This window comes from Mytilus edulis, chromosome 6 (genome assembly GCF_963676685.1).
Source record: "Mytilus edulis chromosome 6, xbMytEdul2.2, whole genome shotgun sequence".
NCBI lineage: Eukaryota > Metazoa > Mollusca > Bivalvia > Mytilida > Mytilidae > Mytilus > Mytilus edulis.
Window position 1 is genome coordinate 35016015 of NC_092349.1, and position 22459 is coordinate 35038473.

The following is a 22459-nucleotide window of genomic DNA, read 5'->3' on the forward strand; positions in this document are numbered from 1 at the left end:
AATGTTTGGCTATATTTTGTGACCTCTTTCAGTAATAAATTGTAAAAGTGTCATTACTTAAAAAGTAAAAGTTGGTTCCATTAATGTTATCGCACTAAGAATCTTTTTAGAATTCATGTAAATCTTCATGATCCTATTACATAATATAGGGTAGTAAGTTTTTAATGTAAGTAAGACGTATGTTTTCAGAAGACAAAGCCAATCTAAAACCCTTCTGACATTCAATTTCTAAGATAAAGTATTTTGACACCTTTAAACATAAACTATCAGCGGTTAAATTGATTTTTCTTCAAAATGTGTAAATTATTAACAAATCTGAGGATAAATTTTATCAGCGAGGATTAATAAGTGACAGGACATCAATTAATCTGTCTGAAATTATAAAAAAATTAAAGAGGATTACAAAAAATATAAAGAGAGAAATACAAAATGCAGACTGATAAAAACATGATGCGTATCTGAGGACCATTAGATAAAGGCTGAGGACAATAAGCTACAGGCCGAGAATCATGAAATACATATCTAAGGAGAGAAAAGCCAATCAATTAAAATGTCAGAATAAAATTTATTATAATAGATATCAGAAGATGTGGTATGAGTGCCAATGAGACAACTCTCCATCCAAGTCACAATTTGTAAAAGTAAATCAATATTTAAAATAATATAGGTAAAAGTATGGACTTCAACATTGATTTGATTTGATTTGACTTTTTGTGTTTTAACGCCACTTTTAAGCACCACTTTTGGTCTACTTTGTGACCTTAGATAGGAAAACTGACAACCCTCAAGATTGGAATTGAGTGCACCTGCATGAGTGAGGTTCGAACTCACAACCTCAGTGTTGACTGGCTAGTGATTACAATACTAACTACATAGACAACTTGGCCACCAAGGCCCCTTCTTCAACACAGAGCCTTAGCTCACACCCAACAGCAAGCTATAAAGGGCCCCAAAAATTACTAGTGAAAAACCATTCAAACAGGAAAACCAACGTGGATCTATATTAACAAGTTCATGGTGTTCTTTGAATTTTAAAATAACACCAAACATAAAATGCTTAGTAATCGTCAAGGCGGCCCAAGTCATGACCATAAAGATTTATTGACCAAAAATTACTTATGACATGCAAACTTCCCAATTCATAAATAATGATTTATGAAATATGAATATACAAATTGACTGTAATCTATTAACACAATTATTGTATATATAAGTAAGTTTTTGGCTTTCAACAATTATAGGTCATAAGTGGAGTTTTTAAAGTTTCAAATTTCTTCACAAAAATATATATGAGTAAAAGCATTGACCTTTGAATTTAAAAAATGTCTGTGACATATATTTTCTCAATTAACAAAAGTGGAAAACTTTATTCTTAAATATGACCTATAAAATAAATAAATATGTAGTATTAAAATATACTGTTTAATTGTATTTCAAAACAGGATCTAAATCTTTTAAAAAATCACTTAAGCTGAAGGATGTCTCTTTATTACAATTTTTGTCTCTGAACAGTTGGCATACACCTTTTGTTTTTCATGTGGTGTTTAATAGACTATTGTTTTTCTTTTTTAATCTTTTACTACTTTCTCTTCTTTTCTTGGATTATTGATCCCCCTTTAGTGTCAACTTTTTTATTACTTTTAAAAACTTCTGGTTTATCTCATCAAGCCTTGCCCAACACCTCCTCACACCCCTGAGGCACAAAACTTCCTGACCAGTCACATTAATATTGTGTGATCAAAAGATCGAAAACAAATTGAGGACAGACATCCCCCTTTGATTCATCAGTTTCTATTAAATGAACAACCACAAACAACGTATGACTGAGAAGTTGCGTAATATTTAAAGACATTCCAACAATGTTCAAGAATTAATTAGGCATAATTATGTTCAAATTTATGCTAAATTAATTCCACTCCATATAAATGATTAGTAGATAACATCAAATCAGTATGCATAACACAGAATTTCTAACAACGGGATACCTACCTATAAACATTTTTAATAAGAAGATTGTAATCTTTAGATAAGTTAAAAGCCTGGACAATAGCTCTGGAGTATTTGGTGCTAATATGACTTAATTGGTCAGAAATTAATTCAAAGCAGGAAATAAATTGACCGATTATCATTCAATTCAAAAATAGAACTATGCGTGCATCATTGAATTTTTTCCACATATCATGTTATTTTTTTTACATATTGTTCTTAAGATAAATAATCATGTGATGTTATATAATTATATAATTATATAATTGATGCTTAAATTGTTTTGCCCTTGATGACCCTATACGTTCTATTAGTTCTTAAAAATTACAAACATGCTTTCGGTAGAATGACTGATAGGCCTAAGATATAAACATTTACTTGGTTACCAAATACAAGGAAGGAAGGAAGAGTATTGTCCCTTTGACAGTAATTCAATTTGGGAGAATCAACACAAATTGAAAAAAATTACAATAATTGATTTAATCTTCCTTACAATATCTATATCTTTTAAACTTTCATTTTACAAAATAAAGCTCCAATTTCTTCCAATTAAATAAAGTGTTTATGAAAAATACAATTCTAAATCATTTCTTTTACTTTAAAAAAACATGGATTGTAAAAGTTTTTAAATTGTTTAAAAAGAATCACTTATGAGTTAGAGTTACCTCCCTTTCACCATCAGTTCAAGTTATAAATGGGAGATAACTCAAACACTCTTCAGCAGTTAATATTTTTAAACAGGTAACCTTAAATCATGTAATTTATAAATATTGATATTCTATTTACCCATTAATGAACAAATTCATGAATGGAATTTAAAACCATTAAACAACCTGATCATTCACGAAATATTCAAAAAATTCTCATTGACACTAAATTTTCCAATATGTCACATATTTTTCATCAAAAACATCCTAAATTCTATTGATTTAATGATTTCGGACAATTAATTGTCAATCAACCAAAAGACAGCTATTTTTGTCAATTTCCTGTTGATACTAATATACAAGCTATTACATTTCAGCCGGGTTAAATTGATTAACTATAAGTTCTAAGTAACGGGTCAACACACGACAATGAATTATTTCAAATCCATTTAATCCTATGATCTACGATAGTTTGTATTAAATTCACATTTCATAAAGATGACAGAAAAGGTATTAAAAAGTTTTTGTTTGGGTCTTTTTGTAGAAAATACAAAATAAATCAGCGGGTTATTTTGCGCAAATCAATTTTGTAAGATATGTTTTAAGGGGTTAAATTGGGGGATTTTGTACTTTATTTATAAAGATTACCCAATAAAATATTTCATCATATACCTGTAGCTGTTTAAAATAAAAGTAGTTCTGTCACAAATTTTTTTTTGAGTAAAATACTCTTTAGTGTAAGTCACGAGTCACAAAAAGTGGGGACCAGGAGTCGATTTCACAAAAAAACTTACGACTAAGATTTATCATAAGTATACTGATTTGTTCATGACTTAAGACCAATCTTAGTCGTAAGATTTTTTGTGAAATCGACTTCTGACGGTTTCAACTACCAGATTTAGCAAAAGTTGCTACAGATTACAGGTATTTTGCAATGGAAACAATAGTGATGAAGACCTGATAAGCAGATTTTCTTTACTGACCAGAAATCTCAACAAACAATCAAATTTTTGAGAAAAGTATAGCCCCTCCACACAATAGTAGCTGATTTTGGCACATTTGATCCCTGAGTCATGAATAGGAATGACATATTTACAACTGGACATTAAACTAACAACAATTCATCAACCAGTCTATGATACAAGCAGGAAGGCCATCAACTGCCACAAAACATCCTATTGAGACTTGCAATCTAATATTACAATATCTTAATCAAGGCATATCCCTGAATATCTAACGATATCTGACCACAAAAAAAGACTTAATATTTCATTCAGTATCTACTCAAATAATTAGAAATCAGTGATTTTCAAGTTCTATGCTAAAATATGAAAATTATAGAACACAAGCATACTTGCAATTGGAACTGTTAGAAAAAGTACCAGAACTATTTAGAAAGTATATTCAATACCCTGACACATTGGATATCCCACTCCTGCATTATAATCTTATTGTTTTCCTTGTTGAAGCCCCATGAACATTCCAGATCTGTTTAATAAGAATCCTAAATAGAGGTGTTTACAATGGATAATCATACACTCTATACAAATTTACTTTCCTTGTCAAAAAGTTTGAAAACAGCAGGGGGAACCGCTTTCATTTCAAATGACACAAATTAACTTATCAAAAATATCTCTGCATGTCTACAAAACAAAATATTTAAACGACAGCCAACTTTAACTTTCTTCATTTTTTTTTACACCAAATCTTTAAAGATCGTTATTGCTAGTCGTCATGCAAGACAAAATGGCATAATCATTTACTTTTCTCTTATTTACAATAATAATTTTAACTACTAATTGTCATTCTATATTTCTTAAGAATTATTTTATGGCTGTCTTGCATGACACACTGAATTAAATACATTTAACATTTAAATTTAATGTTTATTTTAATAAAAAAAAATCCAGAGACAAGTTTCCTCATTGAAACATTACATTCTAATATTACCGATGGTAACAACATATCTGTTATTATAACTGAAGATGCAGCTCTTTACAACATTTTGGTGGAAGCATAGATGTTAAAGGTCAAGGGGCAATCATTCAGCAACATTTAAGATGAGAACATGTTAATGTGGTATGAACATGAAGATAATGGTTTGAACTGTTTATAAAGGGGCATAACTCAAGAACAGTTAAAGTGACCCCACCAATTTCAAACTTGATCTGTAATTATGTGGAAATAAGCATTGTGTATAAGACTAATAAAATTTGGTTGAGGCAAACTAAAGTTAGAGAACAGGGCCAACTTAGGGATGTTCAGATGTAGGTATAGACAGGCAAAGGTAAAACTTAATGCCCCCTCTGCTACATCTGGGGCATAACTATTCCAAATATGGACACATTATTTTGACTCTGATAGAACAAGAATCAATAACCCAGTCATGACTGTCCAGCATCATGCCTGCCAATTTTGTAGTGAAATATAGAAATAATCTGTTTCAAGGTCAAACAAAAATGTTAACAATGAGTGCTTATCTACACTTAGCATAAATTAATACATTGTAGCACCTCAATAAAACTGTTCTCTTTAAAGTCAACAGACATTTTCACATTTCCTCCCATCAGTTCCAAATAAGAAGTCACCTCTCTTATGATTTTCTAGAAGTGTGATGGAGCCTGCCATATCAAAATGTTCTAATATTAAATTGGGTTGAAAATTTATATCCTGAACATTTCACAAACCCAACCACATATCTTTTCATTGTCTATGGATTCATTATTATTTGTTTTAAAATAGGTATATTATCGTAACTCACAATCGTGAATTTTGTGAGTATGGGTAACTTCAATATCAAATACAAATGTATTCAAAAAAGGAATTTTTCCTCCAGAGTCAATCCCCCATAAATTGGTACCCTTAAATAAATGTATGCATCATTAGTAACCAATATCTATGCACTACTTTAATTATATATTTGCCCAGACTTTTAAACGATTTCAATATTTCAAATATCTCATTTGTATGCAACATATCTTATTATTACGGATATTAATTTCCATATCCATTTCAAAAACTGAAACCAATATCTTATTAGTTTGAATTTATGATTGTCAATACATTTGCACTTTTGTGCTACAAAGGTCTATTTACAAAGGAAATGAAATATGTCATTGGTTTTATTGCAAATACCAATTCATACACTTTGTAAATTTTTTCACCAATTTTTCACAATGATTTATTGTGCAACCGAAATTATTCAAATCAAAACTCTAATTTCAATGCGGAATGAACATCAATAAGTCATTCTTGTCTACGATATGCTTTTCGCCTTCTAATATGGCACATATAAATATTGACATATTCTCAGTTATAAAGATATATATCCTTGTCCTTTAAACAAGAATGAAATTATTAGGTATACGTCATGGAAAATTGCCTGGTTCGATAATAAAGTCTAAAATGCAACGTTTCTTTAAGATTCTCTGTAAATATCTAATTCCCTTACTTATATTTATATACCAATTAAATACAAAGGCAAATTATCTCCCCTGTTTAACCTACACAAAGAAAATATCGACAGTTTTCCAACTAAATAAATATTTACACAGTAATGTTTAGACTTAATCTTATATACTCAGACTTCATGAAGAAGAAAAACTGTTAGAAACTCGTGGCACAAATTCTTTGAAGCCGACTTGAAACCTAAATATGGGGCTAAATAAATAGGTACAATTTCTAAACAGGATCAGAAAAGGTTAGGATCATAGGAATTGTTGAACACATAAAGTAAAATGGAAATTATGAGGAACCTTGTAACCTTATTACCGTTGATTCATTATTACAAAATGTATTCAATGAATACCAATTTTCTTTGATTTCCTGAGAACAGGTGAACCACAAATTTAAATGTTCAACGAATTACAAGTTTTCTGTTGTCTTGTAAAACAACTTAAGTAAAACTGCAAAATCAAATATCAACGTAAATGAAAGTTTTCCTCAATCCTCAAAATACTTTTGTATAGACCAATGAAAAATTATATATTTTCAAAACTTGCATTGCTATAGGGTTTCTGTGATCTTAGAATAGATTTTGTTACACTTTGGCCGATGTGTGCCAACAAAGCAATCATCTGTGAACTGTAAGGTTGCGCATGCGCACATATTCTTTTGTGATGTTAAATTTACAAATTATTAGATTTTCAGTCATATTTCTGTTAGGCTTGCATAAATCACCATCCCAAATGGAAGTGAGGGTTGCGGGGGGTTTTCATTTCAGTATATTTTGATTTTTTATATATTTATGATTTTTCCTTATTCTCTCCCCTTCCACCATTTTCTATTTCTTTTATTTTTATGGCCTGAGGATATGCCAATTTTATCTAGACAGCAAGCAACCAACCAAACAAATCAATAAATTTTCTTCAGATTCTATTGAAAAAAGTAAAATTACAAAAATACTAAACTCAGAGGGAAATTCAAAACAGAAAGTCCCTATACTGAAATCGCAAAATTAAAAGGTAAAACACATTAAACGTATGGACAACAACTGTCATATTTCTAACTGGAGTGAATTTGGAATTTCATTTTTTTTGTAGTTTATCGTAAAGGTGTACTGTATATTTGCTATCCTTCCCAGAGTTAGGTCGTGCACATTCTGCTCTGGATGTTGGACAAAAGAACATGATATTTACTGTCAAACATTACATGTAACTTTATCTATCATACAGTTTTACATACAGGTACATTATTTTCTATGATAAATGTGGGATATTAAGATAATATTCTTCCTTCTCTTACTCTAATTGAATAGACTTTATACATACATATTAGAATTAATGTTACATGTACTTAAAAAAAAATTAAAATGAAAAGATATGCCATGGAAGACAAAATCCAAATACCCGGGGTTAAAGATATGAGCTTTTTGGTGGGATTTGTATTTTTCAATCTTTAGTTTCTGTTTAGTGTTTATTGTCTTTTCAATTTTTTTCTTTTTGTCCATGTCGTTGTCAGTTTCATGAAAGTGTTATCTTCTTCAAAGATCATCATATCATAAATTTACAACAACAAAAAAACATTAAGGAGATGGAAATAAAACATTAAAAGGGACCTGAAAAATACTTGATTTCCTTTCTTATTTTAAAAAAGTTTCCAGATGTCTAAATTTGTAGTAAAACTTATCCATTTTACAAGTATTACCATTTACAACATTCCTTCAGTAAAAAAAAAAAACAACATTCAAATATTTTTTTTCTTTCATATAACACGTACCTAGCAAAATAATTTTAAACAAAACATGATATATGCAATTTCATTGATAATAAATGAGCGTTTCCTGTAAATTTGTCCTTGAAACTAAATATAACATTTATAAAAAGAAAATTAATTACTTTAATACTTAATTAACTATCTTTAATGAGGAATTAAGTCTTTTGGCTAAATATTTCCAAAAATAAACATGCTGAACAGAATAAATAAAGTTATAATAAAATGAAAGTGACAACTTCTTTCTATATCTAGTAACATATTGTACATGGTACAGAAAGTCTTTATATAATGTTCTTCCTCCAAAAATGACAAATAGATTTTGACTCAGCTAGTTTTTTTTTTATTTCCTGCTACTCTTCCAGTGGCATATATATCATAAAATTGAGAATGGAAATGGGGAATGTGCCAAAGAGACAACAACCCGACCATAGAAAAAAACAACAGTAGAAGGTCACCAACAGGTCTTCAATGTAGCGAGAAATTCCCGCACCCAGAGGCGTCCTTCAACTGGCCCCTCAACAAAATATATACTCATTCCTGAGCAAGTTGGTCATATATCAAAAGGGTGGTTTAAAAGCCACATAAGCTACACTACAAGAAGGGGCAAAGATAATAATTAAGATTACAACTAGAAAAGGTTAATTTCAGGAATTAAAACAAGAATGTGTCCTCAGTACACGAATGCCCCACTCGCACTATCATTTTCCATGTTCAGTGGACCGTGAAATTGGGGTAAAAACTCTAATTTGGCATTAAAATTAGAAAGATCATATCATAGGAAACATGTGTACTAAGTTTGAAGTCGATTGGACTTCAACTTCATCAAAAACTACCTTGACCAAAAACTTTAACCTGAAGCGGGACAGACGGACGAAAGGACGGACGGACGAACAGACGAACGGACGCACAGACCAGAAAACATAATGCCCCTCTACTATCGTAGGTGGGGCATAAAAAAATACAGTCACATATGAACCTTGAAGAATCATTGCTCAATCTCTGTGAATGTGCCCAGGCTGCATTTAAATTCTAATGGAAAATAATTGGATATCACATCCAATGGAATTTCAGATCAATGCATTGAACAATCCAAAGCTAAATCAACAAAAATATATTTTTTCAATTAAACTTGACAGAGGAGTGAGTAAAATTTCAAGGTGTTAGCATATATTATTATAGATTTCCAAATATTCTGCCAAAAACCCTTTTTTAATTATCTTGAATTATTTTCACATGTTAAGCTGCTTTTTGTAATATCCCTCCAAGAGAAAACAATTTTTGAGACATGTTAAAATAATTTTGTGTCATTTTTTTTTTCTCAAATAGTTTGACAAGTTCTCTTACAGCAATCAAGGTCATTTTCAAGATCATGTGGCTGAAAGGTCAGTTTCAACTATTTTGAAAATTTCTAGTGGAATCTTGAGTAGATCACCAAAGTGCCTCAATAAATGACATTGTTTCCGATAGTGTTTTAAGTACAAATAGCAGGTACCTAGATTTCACTGACTTGTACAGAATTCCATTCCAAGTTTTATGTACAATATGTATTAGCTACGAAACTAAAGTTTCAGAAGATGATTCTCACATTTGGTCAGGAATACGAAAACTGTGAAGTCATCGAAGATTTTTTTTCAAAATTTAAAAACTGACAGTTAAATTTGTATGAAATTAGTAATAATTGATTAGATTCTTATAATTTGATGTACAGTGGTTTAACGTTACCAAAATATTTAAATATATTAAAATCTGCAAAGTCACTAAATGTATCGGCGAAACACCAACGGTACTATTTCCAATTTGAAATAAAGCATACCTTTAGACTACTGAAATGTATCTAAAAGTAAAAACAAAATTGCTTCGTCATTTAATGTTTTATGCTCGTACCAAGTTACTGATTTACACAGAAAACACATTATATATATACATATTAGAAAAACGTTTAAAAATAAGTTACTAAAACAACATACCAAATCTAGTAAATCCTCCATAAATTAAAAAATCTTCCGAATGTTTAGCTTCATTTCACTTTATGAAAAACTTCTAACGATACTTTTGTGTAACAATTTTATCCCATTCCGAATGTTGACATTTTACAAACAAAGCTTTTACTTTTTCATTAACAAAACAAACATGTTGAGAATTCCATTTTGCCATCTTCCGGCCATAAACAAGGTTCGAAATAAAGGCAGATTTAACGTGATAAATTCAAATCTATTTGTCAACAGTGTTTGATATTATAATTTTTCACTAGGTAAATAGTGGCGAAGATTCCGATTTACACATGTCAACATCTTTTCTGACATAATTACAACGGGATTAAGGACATCAAATATGGCAAAAATGGAAATAATATTTATTTATAATTAATTATACTGCAAATAAATATGTATTTTATCTTAGGTACAGACATATCTACCTCAAAAGAATGGCAAAGGGGATATATTATTTGAGGTTCATTTTAAGGGGAATTTTGAAAATAGAAATGTTAGGACACTTGTTTTCTCTAATCATATATATATCAAGACCTGAATGCATTATTGATAATTTTGCAATCCATACAGCTTTTTATAAGCAGGAAGGTAATCTCCTTGCAAAAAGTTCTAAAACTGGAAGCAATGTTTTTATTTATCATTTGAAAGGGATTAAATTTACATGTAAAACACCAACATAAATGGACATTGACTTATTTACTGTACCTTGATGTTTTTAAAAGTACTTAAATTAAGTACTTATATTTTTTCTTCTTTTTTTACAGCTTTGTCGTGATAATTAAAGCACTCCTAAAACTAATATTTTTAAAATTTTGAGATTTTATCAAATGTCATAATAAAATCAATTAAAATATTTTCTCACAAATATCCACTTAAATTCAATTATAAGAATTAATATTTACAAAATTTCTTCTCTTTTATATAATTTTCTTTACACTCTCTTAGTCATGCGGAGTTCAATGGCACATGAGAATTACGTTTTATTTAAGTGAAAGCCCCGAAGCTGTAGCGGAAGTTTACATTAGGTCAGCTAAATTTCTCTGATGTATGCTTTCAAGTTATATTTCAGGAAACCTTTCAGTTTTTCATTTCTAGATGAATAACTTCAAAAGCCGTCCAGAAGTTTTCCTAAACGACAAGTCATATATTTTAACCTCCACTTTTAAAGTTGTCTTAATGTTCCTAACTGAGATTGTCAGGCGACTAATTATGACAGAATTTGTAAACAATTTTTGCCAGTCATTGCCCTTAGTTGTAATCTGTTCACGATTAAGTTTCCAGTAAAGTATACTCTTCAATAAGAGCCTCAGTGAAAGAAGTACTTAAACAACTGTTTCACGTAGCCTGTCAACACTGAGGATTTGAGTACAAGTCTTGCACTTGGCACGTGCATTTGACTCCAAACTTTATTGACTAGGATTGACTGTTTTCCTAACAAAGTCGAAAGGTCAAGGTTCCTTCCAGCTTCCACCAGCAATATAAACTGACCACGACAAAAAAATAACAACTAGTTCTGAAAGTGGTATTAAACACCAATCACTCAATCAATCAATCAATCAATCAATCACTCAATCAATCAAACAATCAATCACCCTTTTTTTATAAAGAGATATCAGGACACAATTGCCCACCATGGTAACCCCCTTAGTTTGCAGGTCCAATTTGACCATGTTGCAGCCACAGAAATAAGTTTTAAGAAAAGAAATGCACTCAGATCAGTGCATTATGGTCCATCTTGCACACGCAAAGCAGTATGAGATATCTGCCTTTGATTTTGATCTTGAGATGTTGTAGAGCAATAAAAGTGATGTTCAACAGTTTGGGATTTGATCAAGTACTTGTAGGGATCTTGAGTCATGAATTTAATATTACACTATATCTGAGGATCTGGATGGGGTTTACAGAATAGAGAATAATAGATATAGGAAGATTTGGTATGAGTGGCAATGAGACAACTCTCCATCCAAGAAACAATTCATAAAATTACCATTATAGGTCAAGGCCGGCCGGATCAGCCTTAAACACCAAGTTGGGCTCACAACTAACAGCAAGCTATAAAGGACCCCAAAAATTACTAGTGTAAAACCATTCAAACGGGCTGTTTCTACAAAAAAGAATAGAACAAAAGCGACCGTGGAATAAAGACTATAGAATGATGGTCACAGTCACAAGTGAGAGGGTTAGCGCTATAGAACCAGGTTTAAGGATGTCTGCTGGTCATGTTTTTGAATTCTTGTCATATTTTCGATTTTCTCAGGTTTTATCCATCCAAATGTATTAAAAAAATTTTTACACGACACCCCACTTTTGTCTTCATAAATCTGTTCAATAGATCATTTCAGATTTAGTGATCCGGCGGCATGAAATCCTTGTTATTTTTTCTTGGTTTAAAGGGTAAAAAACAATTCCAATGTTAACAAATAGTAAAGTCTGAAGAAAACCCTTTTCCCGCCATTTTCTAAATGTCTCGTATTTTGAAAACTACACACGAGACTAATGATTTTATTACTTTATTTTGTTTAAATATCAAAGTTGTTTTCATTTTAAGTAACCACATGAAATCCTTGTTATTTTAAATTAGAGCAGCAGACATCCTTAATCCACCATTTTCTACATTTGAAAATGCCTGTACCATTTAGTCAGGAATATGACAAATTTTTGTCCATTCGTTTTTGATGCGTTTTGTTATTTGATTTTGCCATGTGATTATGGACTTTCCCAATTGATCTTCCTCTAAGTTCAGTATTTTTGTGATTTTACTTTTTTCTTTAATATGCAAAATAGAGTGTAAAAGGCAAAATTTATAAAGAGTAGACAAAATTGGCTAAAAAATCTAAAAAATCTAAAAATACAGAAATAAGAAAGACCCCATTCATAACTCTTATAAAAAATGCCATAAAAGTACATGAAAACATAACCACAACAAAAAAATCACATAAGGAATGTTGTTCTATCATCAAAGGACAGGAATACATGCTAACATGACATTTAAGATGCCATTCATAAAGTTATTCACCAAACTTTACTCAGAAGTTCTTTTAATATGACAAACAAGTATGGAAAAGAAGACAGTTTCATTGCCACATAAACAGAATATTAATATAACATGTAAATAAAGCAAAACATAAACAATGACAAGTTTGTAAATTTTTGTGTTTTTCTCACACATTCATTTTGAGTACAATTGATTATTCTTAGTACATGTTCATGGGTGAGAGTACAGAAAGGTGCACAAATCTGGAAACAGTCTTCACACTTAACAACAGGGAAGCAGTCAAAGCTTGCAAAATTGCTTTCAGCCCTGTAAAAATCATCTCTTCAGAGATAATATCTTTTTCAATAATAAAATAATGCTCACAAGTAAAAAAAAATTAGATGTACACCATATATAAGTATTAATCGATATTTTATGTTGAATAAAATTTCCCAGTAATTATTTTTGTTTAGGCCTATTGGCTGTCATTTTAAAGGTTGAGCTGAAGGAACCTTTCAACATTCTGTCTTAATTCCTAAGTACTTAAATTCTTTTGTCAAATTATAAAACATATAAACATTCAATTTCTAATGACTAATTTGGAAGTATTCCCATTTTATAATACATTCGCCAGACATGACAAAATGGCAAACTGCTAAAGTCCTTGTAAATTGTATACATAAATTTTCTTCTTCTTATTTGAACATAATAGAAAGGAGACACTATAATTTACTCATCTTTAACTTATTTAAAATCTAATTATTGACACGAACTCGAATTTAATAATAAACATTAACAATAAATAAATACATAATCATAAATAATAGCAAATCAACGACAAAACCTGAATTTAAATCTAACCTTTTTGAATAAGAAATTATAATACTCATTTTATAATACCTTAAAGGCTAAATGGAAAACAAGTCGAAATTGACAAAATTATAAATAACAATATTTAAATTTGAATTTAGTTAATTAATTTCCAATGTCAAAATAATTTCACATTCGCACCTGATAAGCAGGAACTACAAAAGAATCGTTTTTAGCTCAAGGATATCATGAAATATAGACGATTTTTTTACAGCTACTCTTCTTTGTGGGAGGTTTATATGTAACCATATTTCAGAAAGAGTTCTAATGTAATTTTTACAGGAAATTAACTCTGTATACAAATTTTGATAACTTGAATATAGATTTTCAAATGTTCATATTATATTTTCTTAAATATATTCAAGGTTGATAAAAAAATGAAGTCTTAATCTACAAATATTATACAATGAGAGAAAATTTATAACGTTTACATTTATTAAATCAATATTCATTATTGAATTTATTTAAACCAGACATTTTTTGAGAGACAGCCAGTCAAAAGTGAACTAAACTCTATAAAGTTTTTATTCCATGCAACTCAAGAACTTTGAAACATCAACCTTTCATGCACCTTTTAAAAAAAATCCTTTTTTTAGCAAACAAGGTTTTCAAATCCATAGAGTACAAGTAATTTCTATTTAGTTAAAAAATTCCACTTGAGTTGAGGGACATTTCAACAAGCTACTCTTACCATACCTACATCAAACAAGACCAATCTCAAGAACCATAACTCTAGGTGTCAAAATAACAATTTATTATGTGGTAAAATTCTCTATTACATTTTATCATGAGCCACTCCACTGATATACATATCAATACTGATATTTCAAGTGCTTGTTATTTGGTCCTTGTTTTCAGTTATATGTTTCTTTTATGTTGAACCATTATGGGAAATGTACACTTAAAATGTACCCAAAATGTATGCCAAGAAAACTTTCATCTGGAAATAAATCTTTTTTTGTGAAGATTTTTTTTTTTTAGAACACACAACAATCCTTATTCACTTTGTGAAGATTTTTTCAAACATTATCATAAAATCCTGGATATTGAGTTTTTTTTGTTTTTTCAAACACTTAGACGATTGAGGTGTCAAATGCCCTTTTCAGCACTCTTGGGTATTTCATGGCCCCCAGGTTTTTTTTATCCAAAGAGATCCCCTGGGCCTAAGGCAGGAAAAACAGCAATCACAGCTATAATCAATTGAATATTGGAGGAAATTTCCCTTGAGCTAGATTCGGACCCAAAACCATATTGATAATGATCCCTTTCAATGAGCTAGTTCCTCGTCCTAAAAATATGCATGAAATATTTGCCACTGGATGTTAAGCAACCAATAATCAATCAATCCAATGAGCTATTTGGACTCCTCAGCCAACAAGGTACCTTACATTGACTTTTTTGTAAAGACATAATTAAGCGTTATCCTTAATTTCTACTTCCCCTGAGCTTGTAACAAGATATTAAAGGTGTCTCGTTCTAAACCCAAATTTCACAGCAAGTAATTGCATTAGATTTGATTTTGCTATATGGTGTGATGATGAAACCTTCCATTTAAGGAAAATCTACATAATCATATTTGATTCCTTATGCTGGCCAATGAAAAGTTTCTACTTCAGATTAAAATTATGCATGAATTTAACCCCAACAGGGTGAATATCCGCAGAGTGAATAAAGGAAAAATTTCAACAGACTATTTCATTGTGTGACTATTTACTCTTTCGTTGTTGTGTATGAATTTAAACCTTGATAGATTTTGACATAATTTTCGACTATTTTTTTCACAAATGAATTCCAAAATTCAAAAGTTATTTTCATTCTTTGCTAACTGAGAAAGAATTTAAATGTTTAAACATAAAGCTAGAAATAATTAAACAAATTATTTGAATTTTTCATTTTTCAAAATTTCCCAATTACCAATAGATAGTCATACAATTCAATTAGAAATACCATCGCTATTGTGAGTAAACAAACATAATACACGATTAAAGTCTCAGTACTAATATAGATTTATTTCATACATTATTAATCAAATTCTCATACGGAAATGTTTTATTTTGAAATGAACATAATAATTATTCTATCACATAAATGAAAGAATCATAAAATTATTTTTCAAAATTTTTTTATATTAGAACATATTTTAAATCGAAATAAATGACCAGTTTGTAGAAATGTGAGAAAAAAGAAACATTTGTATTTATTTACTTATCATCGGTGATCGGTTGGGGCACTAGTGGGGTTATCATATCATTTCATGTTCTGATTTTAATTTCCTGAATTCTTTACCATTATATGAATTCTTTACCATTCTTCCCTTTATACTTTATATTCCATCCTGTGAATGAGTGTTTTTTTTAATTAACCTCTATTTTTGAGATTCCCTTATTTAACCCCTTTGATAAAAAAAAATCAAACCTTGACCTAAAACACCTTTTCGATACCTCAAAAAATAATGGTGAATTTAACAAAAATGTACATTCAAGACATCAAAGCTTTGACATAAAGCCAATTAAAAATTAAATTATTTTTTCCATCAATATTTCTCAGATTTTTCATACAATTTCAACGTGTAGTACCTAGTGAGCTTCTTTTATCGTTAACATAGTTGACAAATCGTGCAATAGGAAGCCGAATCAGTATAGAAGAGCGGTCAATATTGTTTACAAAGTACACTACTCATCTTCAATTATTTTTCATGGATACTTTCTTCCGTGGATTTTTAAGGTGTAAGATTGATTTTAAATAATCTGTGTAAATACAAATTATCAGATAACTTTATTGTGGCCAAAGATGAAACCACAAAGTTAATGTCTAAGCCTAAACATAGAAATTATTTCCTGATCCCAAAATAAAATTTAAACCAACAAAAATATTGAAATGTATGCAAAGTATTTCCTTTTCAAGAATAACATTTAATGGATTTATTCATGATTTCATTACTTCTATTAAACATGTTTAAGTTCAAAGATATTGGTATACACTTCCTGCAGACTTTGAAATGTGACCTGTGACCTCAGACGTCTGCTGCTACATAAAAGGAGATTAGACACTCATCTTTCAAATATTTCTAGGTATGTAAGTACCTTCCATGGAATAAAACATAAGCCCAGAATTTGAACTACAAGGATTGCAACACAACATAAGACCATAAATGTCTAATAACATAAACACAAGGGTTACTTCTAAAACAAATTGCAGATGATATGAAGGGTCCCTTTTAGGGGACAATTATACTTAAGTCGAAAATATCAGACACTGCCATGGCCCCAAAAAGGATGTGCAAACAACAGTCCTTGAAATACCAAACAGAAGACTAAAGATTGAACAACATGAATATCAAAATAAGGAGAGGTGGCTAATTTGTGGTAATCTGGTTTACTTGTGATAAGTATGGACTCATTTGAATTTTTTTTTTTTTACAAGGACATATTTTTTTCAAAACTTGACCATATGTCTTAGAACCTTCAAGAATTATTTACAAGATTGTATTAAAGCACTGGCAAATAATATCTCCTTCATCCGCCCTTTTTCCCTCCATTTTCCATGATCTAACACTCATTGTTATTAACGCTGACAGAAAAAGTCAGAATCCCATTAAAAAGGGCTCCATGCAATACAATGACTTACACCTCATCACAATACTCTTATTCTGACAAAAAATAGTATCTTAAATCTGATATTTGTCGCTGATATTGAATTGAAGAAAAAGACCTCCCAAACACATTAAAATTTCATCACATTTCATACCCACAAAAGGTATTGTTCAGTGAAGTGATAGCTAACGAGAAATTGCTTTCCGAATGACAGCAATCGTATTACGTGTTTTGACAATCATTCAACCTGAATTTTGTTTTCATAGAAAAGCAAATTTGTAAAATTTGAAATAACAAACATGGGCATTGAAATAGATATGATTGTAATATCATATGAATATGGAATAATTTCAATATTATAATTTTGATAACTAGACAGTTCAATTTCAATTGCATAAATGCATATTAATTTTTTGAAATATTTCACGAACAATAGAAAATACCAATGGTGTGGAATTATAAAGTTCACATTCAGAATGATAAACCATTTAAAAATCATGGGTATAATTTATCAACATCTAAATCATGTGATCAATTAATCACCTCAATATTTAAATGTGGTACATGTTACATGTAAATGATGCTTACAAATCATCATCTTACAACAAGTTTAAATTTACAGTTAAAATTAAATATTTTGAAAAAGATAGTTTTCTTTGTCATTTGATCTTGTTATTAGATTTAACCAGTAATTATAGTCTATTACTGTAATATTATAAAGAATTTTAATACATATAGTTCTTGTAAGCTATGAAATTCATTAAAATTAAGATTCAATATTATCAACATTAAACTGAAATTCAGCTCCTAAAGTTATTTGTTAATTGATGGTGATTTTTTTTTATTCGTTTAATCAGAAAATCTTAAATACAGGTATTTCTGCCAGAAAATGTTTTTTCCCTATTAAAAAACTAAACACTTGTATCTCAATTTTGAAATTTCATTTCAACTCCCCCTATTTTCAAGTACAGATTGAGAAAAACAACCAGCTTCAAAAGGTGGAAGACTAAAATTTATAGAAAAAACTTTTTATTGAAAGACAGGAACAATGATTGTGAAAAAAGAAAATCAGAGAACATTCAGATTAGTATACGGAATGCTCGAGGTCATCTTAATGTATGTTTTCTGTACTGTAAATATAGCGGGTCTCAAAGTGTAATTGCCCACAAAGAATCAGGAATTCCACAAGTACTACAACATTCTAACCTATCATGTCAAATTTCACAACTTTCACCTAATTACAGACCAAAATATTACCCAATGGCAATTAAAATTTTCAAATTTCAAGTTGAGACCAATTTATTGAAAATCAAGTTTCAAACTTTAAATTGTATGACGCACATGTCAAAAAAAATCTTTATTTTCAAATTTCCTGACCCTTACTATTAACATAGTTTCTTTCCTTTCTAAAAAATAAATTTAAAGTTTGAAATAGATATCTTAATTGTTACGAGGACTCCTAGTAAGGCCCTTTTGTAAAGAGTCTGTCGATTGTCCCGTCTATTGTTCATGGAAGAGTACAAATGAAAACTTGTATCCGTTCGTTGATAGTTGAGTCGTAATAAATCTGACTCGTAGCCTGTTGATAAATCCTCGATGATAATTTATACTGTTAACAAACAACTGGTTTTATTGTTATCGTCAATGAAAAGGCTCTATTCATTTGGTCACAAGCCAGATTTCGCCTTTTGAATAGAAGTGAGAAGCTATGTTAAAATCCGGTAATTTACAACGGTAATTATAAATACTGTAATCGAGGCATAAATAACACTTCTACAGTGTAAACAGCATAAATTAAAATGGCATTCAGGTTAAGCCATCCTAAATTATGAAAATGGTGACAAAAATATTTTCACAAGCATCTACATCACCCCAATGTTTACAAATTTCAAGATTTCTATTATCGGATCAAACATTTATAAAACACATATTTTAGGAATTGCATTCCACACCTTTCCCCTAAATATTTTATGATTGTAAAATAAGGGTTTAGTGTATTAGTCCCAAGCATATAATCTTTTGACAACATAAATTCTGAGTGTGGAATGCTAGAAATACTAAACCCTGTCACATTTTTTGTTTGTTTGATAGAAATGCAGCAAACATTTCAAAATTTCTAGATTTTGGAGATTTTTTTTCATTTTTTTTGTCAGAATCTTTCCCAACCATAGGTAAATTAAATGTCTGTACAAGGTATTGCTGCCTCAAAGACTCATATGAAGAGTCTTTTTATCTGAATAAAACAAGTTATTCATTGTTATAGATACATGTCAGCATTTTGTGACATACACCATCATATAATACAACGGTGATCAAGGGAGACAACTTGTCATTCCACAAGCTGTTTGTTCTTACCTTTGCCCACTTTGGATTGATTTCTTTGGCCTTTCGAGCATCCTCTAGACTTTTCTGGTATTGCTGTAACTTTGCATAAGCAGCTGATCTGTTGGTAAATAAGATAGGGTTTGAGGGATCTAGTTTAATGGCTTCTGAATATAATTGAACAGCTCGTCTGAAATCACCGCTGTTGACAGCCTCTGAACTTTCCCGAACTTTTTGTAGATAGAGGGCATGATTACTGTTACTGACTGATGATCCAGCTTGTGGCGGTTGCTGCATGTGACCTGAAGGGCCAGGTAATGACGGGCCAGCTACAGGAGGACCATGGAACTCAGAGACCTACAAATAACATGATATTAACTTTTAGATTTCAAAGTTCATAAAGATGCATTTTTGACCAATTTAAATTTTGTACACATTTGTTTTTAAAGATCAGGATTATTGTCTATAAGAGCACTCAAAATTTAACACTGTATCATAACATAAAATACCTGTACATATTTGTGTCTGGCTGGACGATTCTGAGATTTTAGATTAGAGGGTCTTTAAAATGAGAGATAGATGATTAACAGAATGTTTAAGATTTTACACATTTTTCACCTATTTTCAGTGAGTGCAGTCGGGCCTTTCTAAAGCACAGGAACACCAACCAAAACCAGTTCTACAACTATGCACTGTAATTACATAGTGCCATAACTCAAATAAATAATTTATATACTGCGCCATTTAATATTTTAAGATCATACATCATTCTTTAATGGAGTATTTTGCACTACATGTACAAGTATGAATTTATTGACTGTTTTTATTAGAGTACTCCAATGCTAGGTAAAGACAAAGATATCACAGCACGTCTTTCAATGGTAAACATTAACTTTGTGTGACGTAATGTTTTGAAACATATTTTACGTGTAAATCAGTTACATGTCAAAATAAAAGTTCATCGAAAGACTCAGCAATAACACTTCGTCAGACTTTATAACTGTATGAATAAAATAGAGAATTGAAATGGAGAATGTGTGAAGGAGACAACAACCAGCCAAAAAGTAGAAAACAGCAAAAAGCAATCCAATGGGTCCTCAATGCAGTGAGAAAAAATACCGCACCTGGAGGTCAACTGACCTCTAAACAATTCTCTATACTTGTTCAGTGAAATGGGTGAAATAAAATATGATTTGAGTACATCATGTACTTTTTTTTAACAAGAATAAATAGGAGTTGAGTGCACCCTTATCAAAATAATCAATGTTCATTCAGGATTAATATGGGGAAATGACCTTACAGAAAATTATCAAATGAATGTCAACAAACATTTATAATCAAATGTTACCCAATATCTTACTTAAAGCAAAGGGGTAAATTACAAATCCGAAAACCAAACACTTTGCTGATAGCGACCATGTACATGTCAATCAATCTAAAAAAAGATTTCCGTAATAAATGTGAATGATTTTGATCTCGTTGATTGATCTTACCATATCAAAATACACTTTCAAAACATACAGTACCATTAAAATCAAATTTGGCTCGCTCCACAAGTAAAACTGATACACTATCAGGGTAACATATAATTTGTCAGGGTTTTTAAAATATCTAAATTGCTTTTAAAAAGCAATCAGACATTATGATAAAACTCTTAAATTGTTCAATGTTTCATTTTTTTCTCAACTTTTTAAAAAGAAAGAATGTTGTAGCTTGGATAGGGAAAGTGATATCCTTCATCATCATAAAAATGTTTTATTTTCAGCGAACTTTTTCATTTCATGATAAGATCATACGTAATTAGTTAGTTAAAAATTTAAATGGAACTGTCAAAAAGAAATATTTCGAAAATTCAAATAAATATGTCTTTTGCATTTCATTCAAAAATGACATGGAGTATACATTGTATGTGTGCATGAGATAGCAGTTTCATTAGAATTTAGAACAAATAGTTTTTATGCCTGTATTAAATTCTATTTATATTTCTAAATTTTTTAATCTTTAATGTGTCTATTTCTAGTATTTTACTACCAAATCTTTTGTCAACTCAAGTGGCAGCGAAGGTCATCATTTATCATGCATTTCTAACTGCACTTAAATTCTATCCTCAATTATAATCCCACCTCCCATCACCACCATAAAATGATAGAACATGAAATAGTAGTTTATTTGATAACCAGAATATATATTTTATCACACACATACACATATATTATTACTAATGAAAAAAGAACAACCAGAGAGGAGATAAAATTGTAAAATACAGTCAATTCACAAATTGTTCATAATTCATAAGTCATGACATCCAAAGTAATAATACATAAGACTTCAACTTTTTGTTTCATAATTGACTTTATTATCCTGCATTGAATGTCAGTTTTTTTTATTCTGTAAACTTGTTTCTTTTTTACATTTGCACATGATACTGATTAAGTTAGAAATACAGCAGTACATTGTAGCATCACAATGCCGTGACAAGCTCTAATTTGTATTTGTCATATGTAGTGTTGAGCAGTCAAGACAAAAAACATTAATTGATTTATTGAAAATATCAGAGGTATACTATTGACTTGTAATCATCATGATTCAGTTAGAAATATATTTTCTTTAAATACATGTACACATGATAGATAATCGACTATCTGATAATTGTTACAATACTAACTTTAAGGGAAGTGTACCCCCACCCCACCCATCCCCCGTCCACTCTTTATCAGTGAGAAATAACATTAACATACATTGCATTAACTTCTTCCCAAGGAATCAATAACCTTAGCTGTATTTGGTAAAACCTTTTGGGTCCGCAATGCTGTTCTAGTGAATCCATACTATATATTTACCCTTTTTAACTTTTTTATAAGA

General features: G+C 30.2%; 1 protein-coding gene across 2 annotated transcripts in view; it reads right to left on the bottom strand.

Annotated features, from left to right (window-relative positions):
• The window catches only part of LOC139527572 (tetratricopeptide repeat protein 28-like), a 121144-nt gene that overhangs the window by 66869 nt on the left and 31816 nt on the right, over positions 1-22459 (bottom strand). For both annotated transcript variants that reach the window (XM_071323083.1, XM_071323085.1), the window contains exon 3: positions 19631-19954. In XM_071323083.1, coding sequence (XP_071179184.1) covers positions 19631-19954 — 324 coding nt within the window. The remainder of the gene's footprint in view (positions 1-19630; positions 19955-22459) is intronic.